The sequence below is a fragment of the Platalea leucorodia genome, assembly GCF_965183815.1.
Source record: "Platalea leucorodia genome assembly, chromosome: 4".
In the NCBI taxonomy this organism is placed as follows: domain Eukaryota; kingdom Metazoa; phylum Chordata; class Aves; order Pelecaniformes; family Threskiornithidae; genus Platalea; species Platalea leucorodia.
The window spans coordinates 530,870-551,802 of NC_138826.1; the positions used below are offsets into that span (position 1 = coordinate 530,870).

A 20,933-nucleotide genomic window follows, 5' to 3' on the forward strand; every position below is an offset into this window, starting at 1 on the left:
TAAAGGACATGAACATTTTCTAATAAGTATTCCAACTGTTTCAGAAAACTGCTCTGGAAAATGCATTTAAAAATAATATTTCTGCTATAGAAATATTTAAATTGCTTAAAATGTCTAGAAAGACCCACACTTGCCCTTGGTATCTGTTGATCACTAGAGTAATTACTGGAGACGACTATTGGCAGTCTCTCGTTAGAGCTCCCTTTTCTGTCTCCTTGCCTGATTTCTCACGATCCCACCTTCCTCATCCTCCTCACCCCTCCCGAGGCTGGCCTGCGCTGCAGGGCCCGGGCAGAGGCGGAGATGGCTGCAGCTGCCCAGCCCGAGCCCCGAGGACCACAAGGCACCACAGGGCTCTCTCCCAGGGGAGACAGAGCACGGTGGCACCAGGCGCAGGAAAGGGGCACTGACTTTCCAAGGCGGTGACGTGGTCAGGGATGGGTAGGGCAGGGTGAGCGCCCAGCGCGCTGCGCAAGAACGTGCTCGGGACTCAGGGCTTTCAGCTAGCATCAGGGTCTAACACAAACACTTCCCAGAGTTCACGTGCTGCTGTATTTCTCATTCTGAAAGATGCTTAGTGCCCTGTGATGTCTGTTGGTCCTGTAATACACACACACCTGAACACTCATTTGGGTAAAACAGTGCTTTCAAACTTTTCCAATTATGTACCCTTTACATTTTTCCAGTGGAGGCTGTAGCCCTTTTAGACATTTCACATGCTCGGATTTTACATAATCTTGGTTTTCCTAACTGCCCTGTGGGGACCCTTTCAATTCAAGTCTGTGGACTTCAAGCTGCAACAACTAGTGTGGACATGCTGAAAGTTAAACACCCTGCCGGCAGCTCCCCAGGGCTCAGTCACCCTTCTGATCTGCAACATGCAGCAGGGAATCCAGATCTTATCCCGGGATAAGATATCCTGGGATGTTTGTTACTTGAAAAAAAAAAAAAAAATCAGAATCCTGTTGTACTACTCAGGTAATTAGTTCTCAATAAGGAGACTAAACTTAAATACGTGTAAAGAATAAAATAGTTAGTTAAGAAGTTAAAAGCACTGAATCGGGTTAAGTACAGACTCTCACTCATGCAGCAGCAGTTACCCGCATTAACATTCTGCTGACAACAAAAGCGCCTTTCACATCCCAAGGGCTCCTTGCCGAAACGCTGCGCTGCAGAAGCAAATCGCGTCCCATCCTCCTGCTTCACAGCGCCCAACGAAGAGCCCGAAGCATCTGAAATGTGGCACCGCTGCTCGCAGCTTTCCAACACAGAGACTACGGCTCCCGTCATCCTATGCTCCAGCCTCATTTCTCCAACGAACGTTATTTGCTCTCTAGTCCATCAATACAACGCGAAAGCAACAAGGACCCCTTGACGAGCGCCAGTTCTCCGTGCCTTCACCAGCGGGTCACAGGCTGCGTGCAGGCTTCCTGCTTCTGAGGGTAAGAAGTGGATTTTGCCACTCCCTCCCCTGGGATTCCTGTGCTTGCCTTGATTTAAAAAAATTGATTCTGCAAAACTGCATTCATGCAAATTGCCTTTTTGAAAACTTTACAGGAATAGACACTTTAACATTATTGTAACTAATTCATAAACTGTGCACAACAGCTTGTAAAATAGCTCATTCAAAATGGCAAGAACAACTGAGTGGATGCTAACTTCAACCAAAATATTTTAATTAGGAATATCCTGCTTGCAAATGTAACAGATTCAGTGGATTATTTCATTAAACTTTGCATGTCTGTTACTGTGAAACATAACATGAATTTGTACCATTAGGGAGTTAAAACCAGCATGCATAGTCCTGTCAAACTGTCAGTCTGTGAGCTGCAGTTTGACAAAAGCATAAAAATATGTAGAGTGCTAAAAAAATTGAACTTTCTTGAAGATAGATTATGATGCCTGTTTCTTACTCGGGCCAAACTCCCACTGTGAGCTGAAACTGCCCGTAAGCAAGGCAGGCTTCGCTGACTTGAGTTTTCTGGGGAACGGGCAGGACCCCAGAGGCACCCGAACACCAGGCGTCCCACTCCGGGAGGGCGTTTGGGGAGCTCCGGTCACCCACCTCGTCCCCCCCACATACAATCGGGCATCTTGAAAGGTCACGTAAAACTTCCAGACACCTAAAATCTGAGGTGTGTGCTTCCCAGCGGGGATTCAGACTCATACCCCTGCTTCTCTGGAGCTGCCCGGGAAGGGAAGGCGAGGCAGGGTGCACCTCAAGCTCAGCCCGGCCTTGGGCACACGGACACCCGCAAGCAGCCGGGCAGTGAGAGATGCTGGGGGCCACTCTTGGGATCAGAGGAGATATCTGGATTCCAGCCTTTGCTTCCTATACTGTTTTTCGTTCAATACCTATATAATGTAAACTACACAAACAGTCCTAAGACCAGGGACCAGAACCCATGTCTCTGCATCCTTGCAACTGCGTACCCCACTCTCATCTCTAGCTGTACTTCTTGTATGAAAGCGTCCTGAAGTATCACGTTTTACGTCAAAATCATGATTTGATAGTCTGTATGCGTGTGCACACCTATGTGCATGCAGGCATCCATCTGTGAGGTTATGAGGGGTACCTGGAGAACGCAAAAGGATTGGGCTACTGCAGAGATTTGGTGAAAAGAAGTTAAGCACCTTTCTGTCTTTATTTGGATTGCCGTAGGCTTCAGGCAAGATGTAGAAGCCTAGGTAGAGTGCTGTTGTGTATGCACAAATATTAACTGTAAGGGATGATGGTGAGATCTATAACCTCCTAAGGACTGGGATACAGGTGCAAACATTGCTCCTCTGGATATCCTCTTGCATGGGTTAAAAAGGGTGCCCCTAGGCCAGAGCTTGTTAGCAGATCATACTGACTACAGGCTGGATTACGGAGTGCAGATATAGCTGTTGGACCTCCTCTTTGGACTAAAACAACGACCAATGCCTAAAAAATAAATATAGCACAGTACACCTGAATTAGCCTTAGGACTTACAATAGGTGTGTAGAACATGACAGGGGGGACAAAAGGTCATGAAATAATATTTGTAACTTTGTGACATGGGCAAATTCTACACCAGAATAATTCATTTATTTGGAACTTGAAGCTGGCAGTAAATAGCTAACCCAGCACATCTGGATTGACTTCTGCTTGCAATCTGGCTTTACACTTACGTTTGCTAGTGAGAACAATTTATTGATAATATTTCCTATCTCTGTCATTAGTCCTTTGGCAGTTTATCCAATGGTATATCAACTAACCACTAACTCAAGGAAATGCAATTCCAAGCATGGAAATACTGTTTCTGAGTAAAGGAATAGAGCACGAAGCCATTTTCCTACTAGTACTTTATGAAAATCAGGCACCTCAGATGACCACCTTAAAGAAAAGAGGCAGGTTCAGGATGCATAGGATTTCCTTATGACCAGTCCTAGGTAACAATGGTCCTAAGCAATCAATTTCCTTCCTCTATCCTAATTTGCCCTTATACATCATATTCAAGATTTTATCTGGACAGGGGCTGGTTGGCTCAGTGGATAAACCTCTGCCTTTTCACCTCTGGGATCACGGTTCAAGTCAAACCCTGATGAAATGCACTTGATCGTCCTAATCTAGTTCTTAGTGGACAGTATTCCCATTATCTTTAAAAGGGTCAGAGCCAAGGCCATTGGGAAGAGTGCATTGTGCTATATCTTGTCTGTTGATTAATACATTTTCAGTGGTGCCAGATCCTTAACCTTCACGAGCACACATATTCTCACAAAAAGCTTAATAAAGGTCCCTCATGGACTAAACCTTTCTTCTCAATTTGCATATAATTTCAGGATTTCCTGGGAATATTAAAAAAAAACACAAATAAATTATTCATAGTTTAAAAGTGTGTTTGCCTGAAGTGTTTGTAATAACACCTCTAAGTTAATCAGCATGATAACAGATCACTTTAAATCATTACTTGCCATAGGGAGAACAAGACCTTTATAACTCAATCCATTTTTACAGCACATCGTAATTTTCTTCTCATACCATATCAGTTGAAGCTAAACAGACACACAGAACAAAGGGAATCGACCCTCCAAGGCTGATTTCACAGTTCAAAACATAGAAATTGAGTAAGACTGTGCTCTCCCTAGAAGTTTGCTGTTGGCTCTCTGCGGCAAGAGGACTGCTGAAGGCCCACTGACAGCAACGTGAAGCTCTTTGCTTATTTTTTTCCATTACAATAACCATTAAAGAGAGAAACAGACCCACTTCCATGTCATGAATACCTAGGCTGGAGATCATTGGGCTTTGCTGAGTAACTATCTCGACTCCGTTTTGGAATGAACGCTGGTGACACCGGCAGTGTCCTCGGAACCATCTGGTGACCCCGAGGCACCGCGCGGCGGGCAGCCTGGGCCTGACCTCTTCCACCTCCCAGCAGCAGGGGCCGGGGAGCGGCAGCGCGCTCCGTCAGCAGGGGCGACCGGTGGAAGCACAGCTCTGCCATTAGTCGCCGCTTCCCATGAACATCAACGGGCAAAACAGATGATGATTTCAGTAGGAATAACATCAGGTTCAACTCTTAAGACAATTAATTCACTGATTACTTTTATTACACAGTTGTGGTCAAAATCTTAAGGGCAGTACATTAGTTTCTATCTGGATTGATTCTTTAGTACGGTTCATATGAAAGATAGGAATCTATGGACCATTTCTCATTTCCGATTGTGGTTAAAGATTATAAATGATTCCTAATGATTAAATCATTCCTCTGCAGTCATTAAGAGTTTTTACATTCTTACTATATATTTATTTAACTGACTACTGAAGAAATAGCACTTAGCTTGTGGTTCTTTTGTACAAATCAATAACTTGATTATAATTTTTTCATTAAATAATTATCCCTGGCTTGCTGTTCTTTTGATTGTTTTGAAATTAACAGGGAACTCCCAAACACAAGATATTTTGAAAAAAACACTTCTAGCCTGATTTATCATAAATGGTTAAGGAATTTGAAAAAAAAGATGGTAAAAGTGTAGACTTGTCAAGAACTCCCTGCACACTGCTACTCTCCTGAAAGCACCGGCATGCTCATTTTTATCACTTGAGAGCTGGCAAATCCAAAGCTATGACCAAGTTTTGCGCGAGTGATGTACTGGTGAGTTAGCGTAAGGTCAGGAGGAGCGGGAGCGCTGCAGACCCACTGGGGAAGCCCACGCGGAGGCCTGGGCGCTCCCCGAGCCCCCCGTGCGCGGGGGCTCCTCGTGCGCTTTGGGAGGAGCCGGTGGCCGGGAGGGTCGCGCATCCCAGCGGGGGCTGCTGCCTCTTGAAGGGTGCGAGCAACCAGGTCAGATGAGAGAAGCCTCATTTGTTCCTTGCCCGCTGTTCACGGGCAAGTCTCCGGAGCAGGAGGACACAGCGGTGCTGTACAGCGCAGCGCGGCTATAGCCTGCTATCAAGGCCAGAGGTGTTAAGCTTTTTCTAACTCAAAAGCAACAACTTAAACTGGAATCTGCCTGACGCTAAGGTGAAACTCTACATGTTGTACCTCCTCTTGTCCCACCTTTCTCATTGCCGCTCTGTAACCCCTTCCCCATAGCAGCCAGACACGGTAGTTGTGTTGTAGTTAGGGGAGTTACACCCTGCTCCATCTGATGGACTGTAACTTTGGTGTTCAATTCAGAACATACGAATTACTGGTAAGACAGTTTCGCATTATTGCTACAGCTCTTTTCAAATAGGTTTTCTCTTTTTTCTATCACTACACAACTGGATAAATCTGGGTGTTCCTTTCTGGAATAAAATGATACAGAATGGTCACTGCATTTTGAGGTAATAGATAGAGGTAATTGCTAAGCTAACTTTGGCATAAGCTACAGATAAGTCTGGATAAACTACAGATTAGTCTGGAAAAATTAGACCTGACAGATTACTGTATGCATTTCAAACTGAATTTCTGTTGAACAGATCATTTGTATCTATAACAGATTTTTCATTAAAAAATACTCATTTTTATAAATATATCTTAAGATTCTTTTTGTTGATTACAATGTAAAAAAGAAGGAATAACTGTGTATGGACAATGATAAAGTAGCCTGTTGATAATAAATATTTGTCAGGTCTTGTCACATCTGTACACATTCCAATGTTACTGAAGAGACACCACACTGATAAAAAAAAATACCCTCAGAAAAATCAATGGATTTTGAGCTAAAGCAGTTGCTAAACACACAGAAAACATCTTTATCCAACAGCCATAGCGCTGTGAAAATTCCCAAGCCTTGCATTGGTACAGCTAAGGAAAATTTAATCTTCCCAAATACTCATCAGGGCACTCCATCCTGCAGACCTGACAGCCCCACTTATAATTAATTATACAATTTCGATGGGAATATCGACTAAACAAAGCTATAAATCATAGAAAAAGTCAATAGGCATGGACACATTCAATCATGTCCCGACCAATGATTACTACTCTTAAAATACAATAATTATTTTCAGGAGCCAGCTTGAATTAAATTTCTGTCAGGCTGGTACAAGACCGGCGGTTGATGAAGGATGCGATGGATTTTTTGGGTTGAATTTGGCACAGAGACATTTATCCTTTTAGATAGGTAGTTTGTTTTTAGTGATCATGGTGCTGCGTGTTTAACTAGACCATGAAGATTAGATTATCTCCAATGGCTCATTATATCGTTTATCTTTTCCTTCCATGTTTGATCTGGAAGATTTCCCGCTTCTTGATGCACGAATGAAATGACTGCTGATTTTCAAATGGAATGTGCTTAAGTGGGATTCTGCCTATGCCTTCGCACACCGCGTCCATGTATGTAAAGTCGACCAGCAGTCACCCGAAATACCACTAGGATGTGGTAAATGGCAGCAGCAAGAATAGCTTTGCTCAGCTTCAGAAACGTACGGGGAAAAACCAAAAATGACACACATTTGAATTGTTTTAAAAAAAGCTAAAAGAATTATTATAATAATACAGGTAGAGGAAAATCTGGGACAGGAATGGGATTAGTATGGAAACAGGAATTGGGATTAGTGTTATTACTTTGAATTAAATGCCCCCAAAACTGCAAAACATCAGTGAAAGAAACGTTACATATTTCCCAAGGATGCATTCACCTTGTAAATTTAAAAAAACCCAAACCCCAAACCAACTTATCTCACAGTAACTGTGTTTTTAAGATATGTTGCCTACACAGGTATTTCTCGTGGTGAGCGTACACGCCACACATGAAAGATGTGCTGCGAGAAGGGACAGCAGTCCCAAGGAACAGGATGGACGTCAACAGATGCCGAAAGGAGAAACAGATCTTCACGTTCCTCGTGAGTCTGACTCATCAAACTCTTCTGACCTCAAGAAATGAGTGAGATCTCAGATTCTCACAGGGAATTAACCTCCTAGGTGTAAGTCAACTGAAAAACAGAGAGGGTCAGAGGGCTTCAGCTGTCCTCTTTGCCCTGGATCCTAGCAGACAGCCCTCCCAACAGCCCGGTCCTCTATGAACAGCAAGAAAATAAGCCGTCGGTAGGAGAGGAGAGACAGGGGAGAGTCGTGGATCCTGCACACATCCCATCCCTCCGCAAAAAGCAGCAATATGCTGTGTGAGCAGGCACACCGCGTAACCGGTACAGAGTGCGGCAAAACCGAGAGGTGGGGACCAGGGCAAACGTGAAGGGCTTCTCAAAAAAGCTGAGACACAGAAGATGAATCCCTTGTCTTCTTTTATTTTGGGTATGAGGAAGGAAGCTAAAATTCAGCCACCCTGAGGAAAGGACTGAAGAAAGACGGGGAACCTTGGCTAGCTTGTCAGCCTGCACAAACAACTTTGATACACACAGTTTCCGCACAACACACAAAGTTTTCTGAATTTTTCTTTGTCTAGTGTAGCCTGCCCTATTTATATAGCTCAGAATATCCAACATACGAATGCCGTTAGTTTCTGCACACATAGGCAGGTCCAGATCTGACACACGCTAGCGCAGCTCTTCTGACGTCAGTGGAGTTGGGCCACTTTCCGCAAGCAGAGGGCCTGGCCCATGGCATATATAAATATATATGGGAGCCACAATAAGGCTCGCACACGCAATACGCACATTCCTGGTTTTTATCTGTGCATAACTGTTTGGGTTGGGGTTTTTTTTTTTTGGATGCTTAATGTTTTTCCTTTAGATACGTTAACTCCTAAGAACCTCAGATGACATTGAGAAAGCTGCAAGCAATGATACAGAGATTTTCCAAAATGAAGTGGCTACGTTTTGAAATAAAATTACCTTAAATAAGATATAAAGCCATCCTCCACAGAAAAATCATAGTCCTCATTACAAATCAGAATGTTTGTGTTCCCCGTCTGCTTTCTCCTCGTAGGAAGCCCTGTATGATTGCCCAAACACTGCCAGTCTGCTGCAGGGTTTGAGCTTTCTATTCTATTTATTCATGCGTTTCTGTTATTCTTTGTACACTCAGAAGACCCAGATATTTTCAGAACAGCTTTGCATTAAGGACTTTTCCTAAGTTACTATGGTGCACAATGAAGAGCTAGTAAAGAAACAGGATGCTTGAAGAAATGCAGACCAGAGGACAGAGAAGAAAAGTGAATTGTCACATATATTTAATCTACAATTTCTTCTACGAAAAAGAGGTAAATAGATGCCAAAGTTAAGAAGCTGTACACAAAATAACTGGCTAAATGAGGAGGAAATTTGGAGCAGTTATTGTGTTAGATGAACTATCTCATTCTGTAGACAGGAGGACTGCTAAGGATAAAGGGCTGGTAGACAAATGCAATTGGTATGCGAGTTTCCAATTTATTCCTTCAAAAGTGTTTAGCAATGAACTTACCGCAGTGCCATTGTTATCTCTAAATACATCTTGATTAAAATAGTCAAAGAGCTTCTTTTCTAATTGTAGCATAACCTAAAAAAAATAGAGGAGAAAGGTCAGCAAAGCTCTTGGACTCAGCTACCTAATACACAGCTGCTGGAAGCGAGCCTTTCAGACATGCAACCCTTTAAAAATACACGACATTTCTGTATGTCTAAAGCTCCTTGTCAGCTTGCCCATGTGGTTGACTGGCAATCACTTAAAAAGATCCAATTAACTGAGCATTAGGTGTGACAATCTATATCCCTCCCCTCCCTTTAAATTATCAGTTTGAAACAACTATATTCGTGCTTTGTAGAAAAGAAAGTGAACATTCAACAACGTTTCTATTTACAGAGGGGGTACAGAGGGCATTAAGTTGTTTACCTTTCGGTCATTATCAGATTCACGAAATATCAGCTTGACTACTTCATTTGTGTCAGCTGCCCGGATAGTCTGCATTGTAGCCTTTGCACATAGCGTCTAATAAAAAAAACAAAGGGAGAAGGGGAAACTAGTTTACATGAAACATAAGGCCACATTTAATCGAACTTTATCGATCTATGTATCTTCAATGCCCACCTGAAAATATGATTTGCTGCAGGTCAAAATACAAAGCATTGCTAATTGAAGTCACTTCCACTCATGATGGATTTAAAACAATAAACTGGATTACCATTTGGAGAGAAACAGGCAACATTAAAAAAGTATCAATCAGATAAGGCAAATATTCATTTAACTTACTACCACGCACACAGGCTCTTTCACAGGTCTGCCACTGTATCACACATGACTTGTAAACATCCTCAAAAGCCACTTCCTACAGCTAATGACTCCACAGCCCCACCGCTTTCTGAACCGCGTCCTTAACAGCTGATAACTGCATCGGCACTACAGTTCTGCGGGTTAACTCTTGTTTGCAAAAACTTCTGCCTTGTAAATGAATGTTCCAAGTACAATGTAAAAGTCTGAGCGACACTTACACAATCTGACAGTAAGTTTCACAGTTTACTCTGGATAGCAAATTCCCCATGCATCATCCTTTTAAATAAGAGACAACATCACATCTCTCGGTATTTGGAGGACTGGGTGTCTAAAACATATTATAAATCAACACTTTACGAGGCGCAGAGGTATGAATTTCCGAGGAAGTGTCAGGCCTCGATTACTTGCCATGTGCCTGGCTGGGGCCCAGTTCCAATGGCAATCAGAGCTGACCGAGAGAATACTACAGCATAGGCTGTTTAAAGGGCTTGCTCTGTCGCACTGCAACAGGTGAAAATCTGGAGCTTTTGGCAAAGCAGTTAGGCATAGATTTAACTTAAAAACATACTTTAGATTCACTAAACCTTGAAGCATGTTAAGTGCTTTGAAATGCAGAAATGGACTACATCTGAACTGTGGGGTAGGCAGGCTTCACAAAGTGCTCTGCAGTTATCCAGCCTGGGCAAAGCTGCTGGATGGTGCGCAACGCTACCCCAGCCCATCTGCCCGGGTTGCTGGAAACCACAAGGCAGAAGGCAAAAAGGGGAACTGAGAAAACGTTGGCATTACTCAAGGGCAGAGAGAAAACAGCCAAGATGCGCGCCCGCACCGGGGAGGCAGTTCAGCATCCTTCGCCGCAGCCGAGGCACAAGCTGCCGACAGGATCCATGCACAGCCTGGGCAAGGATACTGGCCAAGGCTATCCTGGATAAACGCTTATTTTGCTAGAGGTTCTTAACAACAGCGTGCTAAAGAAAGCAACTCAGTCACGAAGAGGCAAAGAGGTGACTTCCCTGCTCTGCCCGTTCCACTCCTTTCCATAACGGTCAGACAACAGATTTTCTTTTTGCATCATATTCACTTATAAAATAAGTATGTTCTGTGGCAATAGAGTAATAGAATTTCACATCCTACGATGTGAGCTTCTTTCTCTCACCAACAGAAATGCTTATCTTGGGATTCATTACTAGCAGTGCAGTAGCTGTCAGACACAATGCCATGAACTACAGCTCACTCCTCAGTTCCCCATTCTGAATTTCTTCTGGAGGAAGAAATCCATGCCAAACATGTATTTAAACAAAAATCCATCCGCTTCCAAAAATTTTAGATCTCAGTTGAGGTTACCAGTGCTAGAACGGAAACAACCTGTTGATGGACTTTTTGCCCCCGTCTGACAGAAAGACATTAAAAAATGATCCTTGATAAAGGCCCCCATGTGCTGCCATAGGAGAAACAAAAAGCAGCAAGCTAAGCGACTTCATTTTTAAAGGATAACTTGAGGGGGAGTCGGTGAAACTCAAATACAAATCTGATTTTTTTCGTCAAGTCTGTGGACTGAGCAGGTGCCGACTCCCCGGCCTACTGAAGGAACGGTGGCCTTTCCTGACAATTTTTTCTTGATTGTCCCCCCCCCGCGGGGCCACGTCTATAGATCGCAACCCCCGGACGCGGGGCTTTATCCTGACCAGCGCGGCGCCGGCCCCCGCGCGCTCCCGCCTGTCGGGGAGAAACGAGCGGGGCCGGGGCGCGGGGGGCGCGGGGGGCGCGGGGGCGCGGGGGGCGCGGGGGGCCGGGCTGCCCTCGGGAGCGGCCCCGGGGCCGCGGAGCTCTGCCGCGTCTGCAGGCCGTGGGGACGCGGGGCAGCCCCGGTAAGGCCCGCTCCCCCGAGGGGCGCGCCGACCGCCGGGCGGCGGCGGTGCGGGAAGCGGCGGTGCGGGCGGCGGCGGTGCGGGAAGCGGCGGTGCGGGCGGCCCCCGCCGCTCCCCGGCCGCCGCGGGGCCCCCGCCGCCCCTGGCCGAGGGAAGGCGGCGGTGCCGGGCGCGGCTGCGGGCCACCGCGGCGGTCAGGCGGCCGGCGCTGCCGCCGTTGGCATGCAGAGCACGGATCGGCTAATCGGGTCAAGCCCAGAAAGGAGCGCCTTGGGCTGATGTGTCACAAATCAGTCTGCTCGCCTTTGAACGGCGCACCAGATTAGAACAAGCACCCGAACAAACCAAAGCGGAAAACCCGCCGCTCTCTAAAGCTGGTTTCTAAAGCCCTAACAAATCGCTCCATCTTTCACTCATTTAAACTTTCCAAATGAGGGTCAGTACGGTCCCCGAGCATCCAAATGCTAATGCGCTTAAGTGCGCTTAAGCAGCTTTCCAGAGTGAATGGGCCAAAGAAGGGCTCGAAAAGACAAGGCAGAGTTACTGTCACTGTCAAAAAGTCATTGTAGCCACCCCCAGAGTGGGTGCAATTCAAGAAATTCATGATTTCTGTCTCTTAAAGGCATCTGCCTGAGAACATTTTTTTCCTGAGCTGCTTTATCTCACAACTTCAGGCCCGCTCCAACAGAAAAACCCGGCGACCTGCTCCTGAGAACCAATACAGAGAAAGGACCCACATACCTTACTGCTTTCAACTTTCACACGCACAAAAAGTTACCTTATTCACGGACAAAAAGTGATTGGGCCAAGGTTCATTTCTTATACAAGCCGGAGCACTCCTTTTTTCCTCCTCCTTTCAACTTCTACAAAGTCGTAGTCACCCAAGCAGAAAAGTTTCGGGAACATGTGCCTTTTTAGGCAAGACTACTTATGAAGGGATTTTTTGTTGCTGGTAAAGAAAATCAAAACGCTATGAAAACACACTGTTTCTTTTTGGGTATTCCCTCAAAGGTACTCTTTCACAAAGTCAGAAGAGGGGAAATCAGATATCAAAACTCCTCTATCCGAGTTATCTTTTCAAAAAGATCTTTTTTCTTTGGAAACAAGATTTGGTTAAAAAGTTTGCAGGAGAGCTGTATTCAGAGCCGAGAGCGAGCTCAGTATTCAGCCCCTGCTTAGCAAACACAGACACGTCTTATTCCCGTTTTCACATACGCTGTCCACGCAGGTAGATGCTTCGCAGTATTTTTTAAGTAATCCTTTGCAATAATTATGTGTATTGAATTGTAAAACATAGCGATAACTTTTCTGATAATTGCCTTGGAACGTAATAAAAACGTACTGTCATGTGAAGCTGGGAGGGAAAGTTTTTTATACTGACGAGAGACAAATCTGGGATTTCTTCTAAACTCTGCAGTCCTCAGAAACTGAAAGCCTTTTGATTTACAGCATAAATGCAACCTTCAAAATACATCTGCTCCCATATATATCCCATATACAACACATCACAATGCTTTAGACTGTATTTCTGCATACTTACGGGAAAAAGCGATAAAGACCTAAAAACAATTGTGTTATATACATAAAACACACACACACAATATTCTATAACATATATTATAGAACTGCTTTTTATATTGCGTTTATATGGCAAGCCTCTGAGCAGCTGTGAACTGTGCTGCTGGTTCCCGCTAGTAGAGCTCTGTTGAAAATTGCAGCTGATTTTTCATTGATTTTGCACTCCTGCTTTCTGAACATCCTTTAGACTCCCGAGTCCACCTCTTGATGTGTGAGCTGAGTTACTGCATGCTTGTAATTACTTCAACAAATTTTTTTTGAAAAAAATGCAGTATCCAAGCACATACAGACTCAAACTTTCCTATTGCCTCTGTCTACTGATTCTAAAGATGTGTATGATATCCCAATGATTTGAATACTCTTCTTAGGACTTATTATTACTTTGAATTCTTCTAAAAGAAAAAGGAAAATAGAATATAATCATTGCTCCTTCATAATTAAAAAAGTTCAGCAATAGTTGCAATTGCAATTTCCAGTAAGCCGCATGGATTAAACCAGAAGCGTTTGTTGCTAGAAGTGCCAGGAGAGAAGAGCGGGGTCTGAAGAATGCTGACATGAGCCAGCTGAAATAAGGTCTTGAGCACAGGAGCAACCAGATCAATTAAATGTAAGATATTTCATTTTATTCCAGTTACATACTCTGTGGATTCTGGCAGGATAGAAAAGACAGAGGTACATGTATCATCTAATTACGACAGTGAAATACTTCTGAAATGCTGCTCAGAACTCCAAATCAATCTGACGCTTATTAAATTAGGATAATCAAATGCTTTTTTATTATTATCTGGATGCAAATTGTATTTGAAACAATCAGCAAGGTAAACGATTTGCTACTTTGGGAATAGCGGGAACATCTGTCTTGTTCGGGCTCCTCCTTACCTCTCAGGGCTTGACAAGATTTCCTGGGTATTGGGAATCTACTAGCAGTAAATTCACCACATCATGTGACGTAAGAGAAATAAAATTTGCAAGTGAGAAAAACAAAGTTAAATGCAACTTTCTGAGTCAATGAAAGTTGTGCATTTAGCTACAGGATAGTTAACACTGTGGTTTTTAAACTCTATCTGCCATTGAACTGGAGACTTATTTTAGCTAATTTTTCACAACTGTGCAGAGGCATTCGGCCATCCAGCTGTTGCAAACAATTAGGGAAATGACAGAGCTAAATTCCCCAATGTAAAGCAATCAAAACCCATCTGAGAGGACATACGCTTTTACGTGAAAAAAAACATCCCTCAGACTATGTATTAACTTCTGTTAACTTTAAATGGGTGGAAATAGCAATAATGTCTCAGAGAAGTTACGATGCTTTTAATACTAATAAGCTTCCAGGAGCAGGAATTTACCTCAGCAGTGAGATAAATGTTAGTTGAATAAAGAACAAATATAAAAAAAAGTATTAATGAGAAGCCACTTAAAGTATCAATATGCGAAATTACTTTCTCTCTGAATATTCGCAGAGGAGTAAGCTCACGCCCAGGGGAGCAGCGATGGTGGAGGGGCTGGGTGGGATGGAGAGCGAAAGCTGCCTGCCCCACTCCCGTCCTTCCTCTCCGTGCACTGCTGATGTAGCATGCACACGGTCCATCTTCTGACGGCAAATCAATGCAAACTGCATGACACTGCTGCCTGTATTCATTTTAGGACTGATTTAACTTCACAGGCAGTTTACAGCAGCACCAATTCTACCGCCTGTGAAAGCTTGGCCCAGAAGCTGCCCAAGACCTACAGTAGTACTCTAGTCTCCACCGCACGACCCTTTTGCTGACTTCTGGCAAAGGCATATTTTGGTTTTAAAATACATCTTTGCGGAGTGTCTGTGACAAAAAAGTTTAGAATCGCAGAATCACAGAATACCAGGTTGGAAGGAACCTCGAGGATCACCTGGTCCAACCTTTCTAGCACAATCTAGACGAGATGGCCCAGCACCATGTCCAGCTGAGTCTTAAACGTGTTCAGCGTAGCGGAGTCAACCCCTTCCCTGGGGAGATTATTCCAATGGTTGACTGTGCTCATTGTGAAAAATTTACCTCTCGTGTCCCATCGAAACATCTCTGGGAGTAACTTGTACCCGTCACCCCTTGTCCTCACCATGGGACTCCTTGTAAACAGGGAGCCTCCATCTTCTTTGTAGCCCCCCTTTAAGTACGGGTACACGGTGATGAGATCACCTCTCAGCCTCCTTTTCTCAAGGCTGAACAAGCCCAGCTCTCCCAGCCTGTCCCCACACGGCAGGCTGCCCAGACCCTGGATCATCTTGGTGGCCCTTCTCTGGACCCCTCCAGCCTGTCCACATCTTTTTTGTATAGCGGGGACCAGAACTGTGCACAGGATTCCAGGTGTGGCCTGACAAGCTCCGAGTAGAGAGGGATAATGACTTCTTTATCTCTGCTGGTGATGCCCTTTTTGATGCAGCCCAGCCTCCTGTTGGCCTCCTTGGCCGCAGCAGCACACTGCTCGCTCACGTTGAGCCTCCTGTCCACCAGGACCCCCAGGTCCCTTTCCACGGAGCTGCTCTCCAGCCAGGTGGATCCCAGTCTGAGCTGCGCTCCTGGATTGTGTTTTCCCAGGTGCAAGACCTTACACTTGTCTTTGTTAAACTTCATAAGGTTCATAGGTTTAGCACTAAGACCCTATCTTCATGCTCCCATTCTACCAAAGATCTCCTCATCCCTAAAATAAATGATCCCTGCTGGAAACAACTTCCATTTCTTTGGGCTTAATTTCACATTAGCTCCACTAAGTTCATCATGAAATGCATTTTTTTTCCAGAAACTTAGATCATTCATGACAATGTTATCGATGTGTATCACTAGGCAATGCAAAACCACTTCCATTAGTTTTTCAGGTACCGCAATGAGTAAACCAAGAGACCAGTTTAATGGCATAGCCTCTGTTCGGCGGTACACGTAACTGCCTGCTCTGTCGGTGATACTCTCGCCTGCTCTATTATTGCTGAAAACAACACCCAGTCCTTACAGAGCTATCTTTTGCAGCAATGGGTGAGATTTCTGTTTGCGTTTGCAAAGGAGGCAGCGGGGCCACAGTCATAGAATCACAGAACCATAGAATCGTTAAGGTTGGAAAGGACCCTTAAGATCATCGAGTCCAATCGTTAACCTATCACTTCCAAGTCCACCACTAAACCATGTCCTTGAGCACCACAGCTATCCGTTCTTTAAATACCTCTAGGGATGGAGACTCAACCACTTCCCTGGGCAGCCTGTTCCAATGCTTGACCACCCTTTAGGTGAAGAAGTTTTTCCTAATATCTAACCTAAACCTGCCCTGGTGCAGCTTGAGGCCGTTTCCTCTCGTTCTATCACTCATTACTAGGGAGAAGAGACCGATCCCCACCTCACTACAGCCTCCTTTCAGGTAGTTGTAGAGAGCAATAAGGTCTCCCCTCAGCCTCCTCTTCTCCTGGCTAAACAACCCCAGCTCCCCCAGCCGCTCCTGATAAGACGTGTGCTCCAGCCCCTGCCCCAGCTTCGTTGCCCTCCTCTGGACACGCAGTCCCAGCAGCCCTCAGCGGCAGCCCGCCCGCTCGGCCCGGGCAGGGAAGGCTGCAGGAGCGGCCAGCTGGGTGCCCTGCGCCCGCACCGCGGCCTGCCCTTCCCCAGGTCCCGAGAGACCTCCGAGGTCCCTGCCTCTGCAGCTTTCCTCTGGGCCAACGGCTGCTGGCAATGGCGGCTCTCTTTTTTATTCTCTTCTTCAGAAAAGAATCTGAATTAAGTCCAAAAGGCCTTTGCCACTAAGATTTGCCGAGATTACAGACCTCGAAGAAAGTGTCGAACGCCCAACCTCACGTTCTTGGAAAGAATGTGCTATTACAGCTCTGTCCCAGGAGACAGGACCGCTAGATTGTGGCTATCAGCTGCCTCCTAGCATCTTTTTCACCCGGAACATATACTTCTGATGGCACTTGAAAGAAACCCGTCTTGGCATTTGTTACATGTTTAGCAGCAGTAAAATTCAATCTGTTTCGTAGATGCTCAGCATAACCTAACTCAGCTGCTGAGACACTGTGCTTAATTTATAAACCTCTGATGTTTAAATCTGACTTTCCTAATTTTGGCTAACTATCCTAAACATTGTTTTCTTCTGAAACCAAGCAGTTTGTTCAGTTAGCTGTTACTTTGTATGTGATGATTTAATTCTAAAATTTTCCCATTGAATAGCAGAACCTTAATTATTACTTGCTCACCTACACAGATCCAAAGAGAAAGAAGAAGGGATAATAGTTTCTCACACTCCTAAATTTTTCCCCACAGAATCTTCCCACACCCTACTTTTTAAACTGAGAAGGAGACTTTCATTAGACACTTTGTGGTGCTCTGTCCTAAACAGTTTTGCAAATATAACAATCCCCCATTTTGTAACTATTTTTCTTTTTCAATACTGGTGTTAAATGGACCTTTTAAAAAAAAAAAAAAAAAAATTGCTTTACTGTTAATTTCTCCCCCCCCCGCCCCCATGTATATCTCTTTCTAAGAATTCAAAAATCCGGGTAGAACTCCTCTTCCATCACACATATTCACCTGCATGCTGATTAGCTTCTAGTTTTCTCTATCTGACCCCTTCTGGTCAGGTTCCACATCTTTTTGGATTTTCTTGTTTCATTTTCCTGACTATGGTCTCCAAGTCTGAGTTCAGCTAAGCATCTAGATATCGATTCACGAACAATTTATCCTGAGTTGTTTGGCACCTGCGTGCATCAGGAACACAAAAGTTTGTAGGGCCTCTGCAGGCAAAGGTGAAGTTTTCAGGTAAAGGGTTCCCCTCCCCCTTTTTTAAGCCCTCAGTTTAAATTCACTTGCTGACATTGATAATAAGTTTCAAATGCATTCAGGACTTTGATTAGATCTGGATAAACCCTACACCACTGGAAGATCTGGAACTTTGAAGCTGTCCGGTAGAAAAATCCCGTCCCCCCTCCTGTCCATCTTCCTAGTCCGTTAGCATCACTACTTGATGTCAAGTAGGGCCCTGGGGGAGCTTTCAAAGAGAATGATTTGCTTTTCCATAATTACAGGAACTGGAACAGTCCAACTGTTCCTATGGAAATCTTCTGTATATATGTTGTCTTGTCCCATAAGGTGTGAAACTCTTGAGATTTATTCAGACATTGTTCTGTTACTTCTCTTCCATTATTTTTTCTGCTTTGGCCAACCAGCAATACCAGCTTGAAAAACTTCTTGCTGGAAACCCTCACAGCACTTACCCTTTTTTTTCACTCCAGCTGACTAAGCAGAGGACTGTATGTATTGTTTCTGTTAAGCAAAGAATTTGATGAAGCACACAGGATCTGTGATGTAAATCTGTTTCTGTAGAGAAATGGAAAATCCCCTGTTCCCTTGAATTCAGGAGGAATGAAATAAGAGGCAGCTTCTCTCCTCATAGCTAAGCTTGCTTTTATCTAACTTTCAGACTAAGAACCTTCTATTTCTTTTCATTTTAAAAGCAAAATAGCCCAGGAACCCCATCTGCTCCTGTGTGCCTTGCAATTGCCTTTGTTTTGAGTGGTAACATTTGCCTGTTTGTGCTGATGGTGTTATTGTTTCTGCTACCTCCATATTTAATGGTTTCTGACAGCTCTAAGAAATGAAACATGGGAGCAGTAACACGGAGTAGCAAAAATTTAAGGCAGCACCTAACAAAATTCTTTGGTGCTCCCTGACTCACTTCCAGAACTGGATGTTGCGGGGTTCCAAGTAACTGGAGTCTGTCAGCTTTATTCCCCTTAGCCGCTCCAGGGAGCACGCTTGCTGACCCAGCCCGCCGTGGACGGGCGAGAGCGCGCGCTGCCAGGCCACAGCTGCTGCACGGTGCCCTGCGCAGCCGAGTATTTCCACGTTACCTCTCTCAGAACAAACAGCAAGCCTCAGAAACACTCCCATGCAGTATTTCGTTCCACCAACTAGCACTGCCAAAAGAGTAAATTCGGGAGTTTGCCCTTTAAATTAATGGGGAGTTTTGTACAAAATCAATGGCGTGACACGGCTCAAGATCAAGGCTTAGCCTCTGAAGAGTGTGAACCTTTGGCTTCCAAAAAGTAGACTCACAACAGCAGGCATCATCTATGTAATATACAATACACACCCAATATCCTGGTCAGTAGTATTTTTGCACTTGACTTCTATTAAGGTTATCCTCAGAAATGAAAATTGGAGCTGACTTTTAAAACATGAAGTGTTGGGCAATTCTGAAATCAAACCACAAATCTACCTAAAATCTATATGCTTTTAGCCAGACACTAGCTATTTTTAATCACGAAGTGAGAAATATAGAGACGCACAAAATGTTTTTTTCTTCCTATCACGCATAATAGCAAAAATAATTAGTCCCTTAAACGAAGAGGGAATTTGAGACCTGGAGCCGGAAAGCAAGCTGCACGAGGCACGAGCGCGTTGCGGCCGCCAGCTCCGCGGGCCGGGGCTCCCGCTAAGCCCAAGCACACCGGTGCGAGGGACGCGCGCCCGCCGCCTCTTCACGTGACCGCAGGCACGTACGGCAAAGTGGGAGGGATGTTAACGCTCTTCCACCGTTCCCCCTCTATGGGAAAAGAACACCCTTCTTCGAAGTTAAGTTTACTTTTTAAGGGAGCAAATGTGACAGGAAAATAATTTCCAGTTCACTGTATCTGGTTTTCTGACCTGAACAGGTTTTCCAAATGGGAAGTGAAATTCACTCTGTTGATAACCGGCATGTGCGGCACAGCGTCATGGTGAGACTAAAGCTTGGCTGATCAGGTGGTGCCTTGCAGATGCAACACGTGGGCGGTTTCCTTACTGTATTTTTCCCCTTTCTCTGTTTGTCCAGCCTCCCTGACTCGGCTCTTTTTCATCCTGCCATATCTCATTCGTTTCTCATCAATGTTCTCCCTGTCTGGTTCCACATGATTTGCTCCTTTACTCACTTTTGAAATGGAATATGAGTCAGCAGCCTGTAAGTTCAAATAATCCGTTTTAGCTCGTTATGTTCAAATAGCTCAGAGAAGCATGAGGTGGGATTGCTGAATTGTCCTCCTCTCCCACCGCTGCCGTCACGCAGCCTCCCAGCAGGTGCCTGCAGCAGCACCTCGATGCCGAAGGCGCTGAGAAGCTGGGCGGCGGGGCTGCGGCAGGTCCCCCGGGGCACGCTGCCCAACGGCAGGCTTGCGCTTCTTTAACAAGACGCAAACTATCGTGGAGTTCTACTTCCAGGAGCACTTATTCACACGTTAAAATAAATGCTTTTTGGATAAAATGAAGGAAGGTTCTCTTTGTAAAATACCATGCAAGGTGTGGACCCAAGGTTTGCTGTATTCTCCCTGGTAAATGGTAAGGTGGATTGACAGATCGCACGCGTATGACACAGACACCACACCCAATAAAAAGACTGGCAACACGTAAAAATCAGTTGTGGGGTAAAACCGTCAACGTGGAGAGCAGGAAATGGGGTGGCATGTTCCACCTGCTGCCTCTCTTCACCACCCCTGCTAAGGCAGCTTTGCGTCCTCTCTGGTGTGGTTCCTGCTGGTGTAAGAATGAAGGGTTTGTGCATTACAGCAATGTTCAGAATTCCCTCCAGGACACGGCCTCTGCTCAACGGGTCCAAAGCTCAGCTGCTGATCAACAACAAATTGCAATGCAGCCCTCAACCAAGTAGAGTGACACGGCCGATCAGAGAGGAGGATCTGGAGGAACAGCAACTTCACACCACTGGCTGGGGATCCAGAGGGATTTAACCCAGCAACGAATGTTGATCCCCGGCTGATTTGACACCACCGGGTGTTGCAGAGCACCACTGAGAGAGGACAGAAAGCTCTGCCAGCTTCCACAGTCCTCCCGCTCGCATGGATCAATGATCCATCTGGAGGGGACGGGGGCCCAACTGGGCAGGCAACAA

The 20,933-nt window shown here is 45.0% G+C and overlaps 1 protein-coding gene across 1 annotated transcript in view; it reads right to left on the bottom strand.

Moving 5' to 3' along the window:
* INPP5A (inositol polyphosphate-5-phosphatase A) overlaps window positions 1-20,933 on the bottom strand; it is a 253,168-nt gene that overhangs the window by 31,693 nt on the left and 200,542 nt on the right. The window contains exons 10-11 of the mRNA XM_082311162.1: window positions 9,220-9,315; window positions 8,812-8,886 (exon numbers count right to left, since the gene is read on the bottom strand). Coding sequence (XP_082167288.1) covers window positions 8,812-8,886; window positions 9,220-9,315 — 171 coding nt within the window. The remainder of the gene's footprint in view (window positions 1-8,811; window positions 8,887-9,219; window positions 9,316-20,933) is intronic.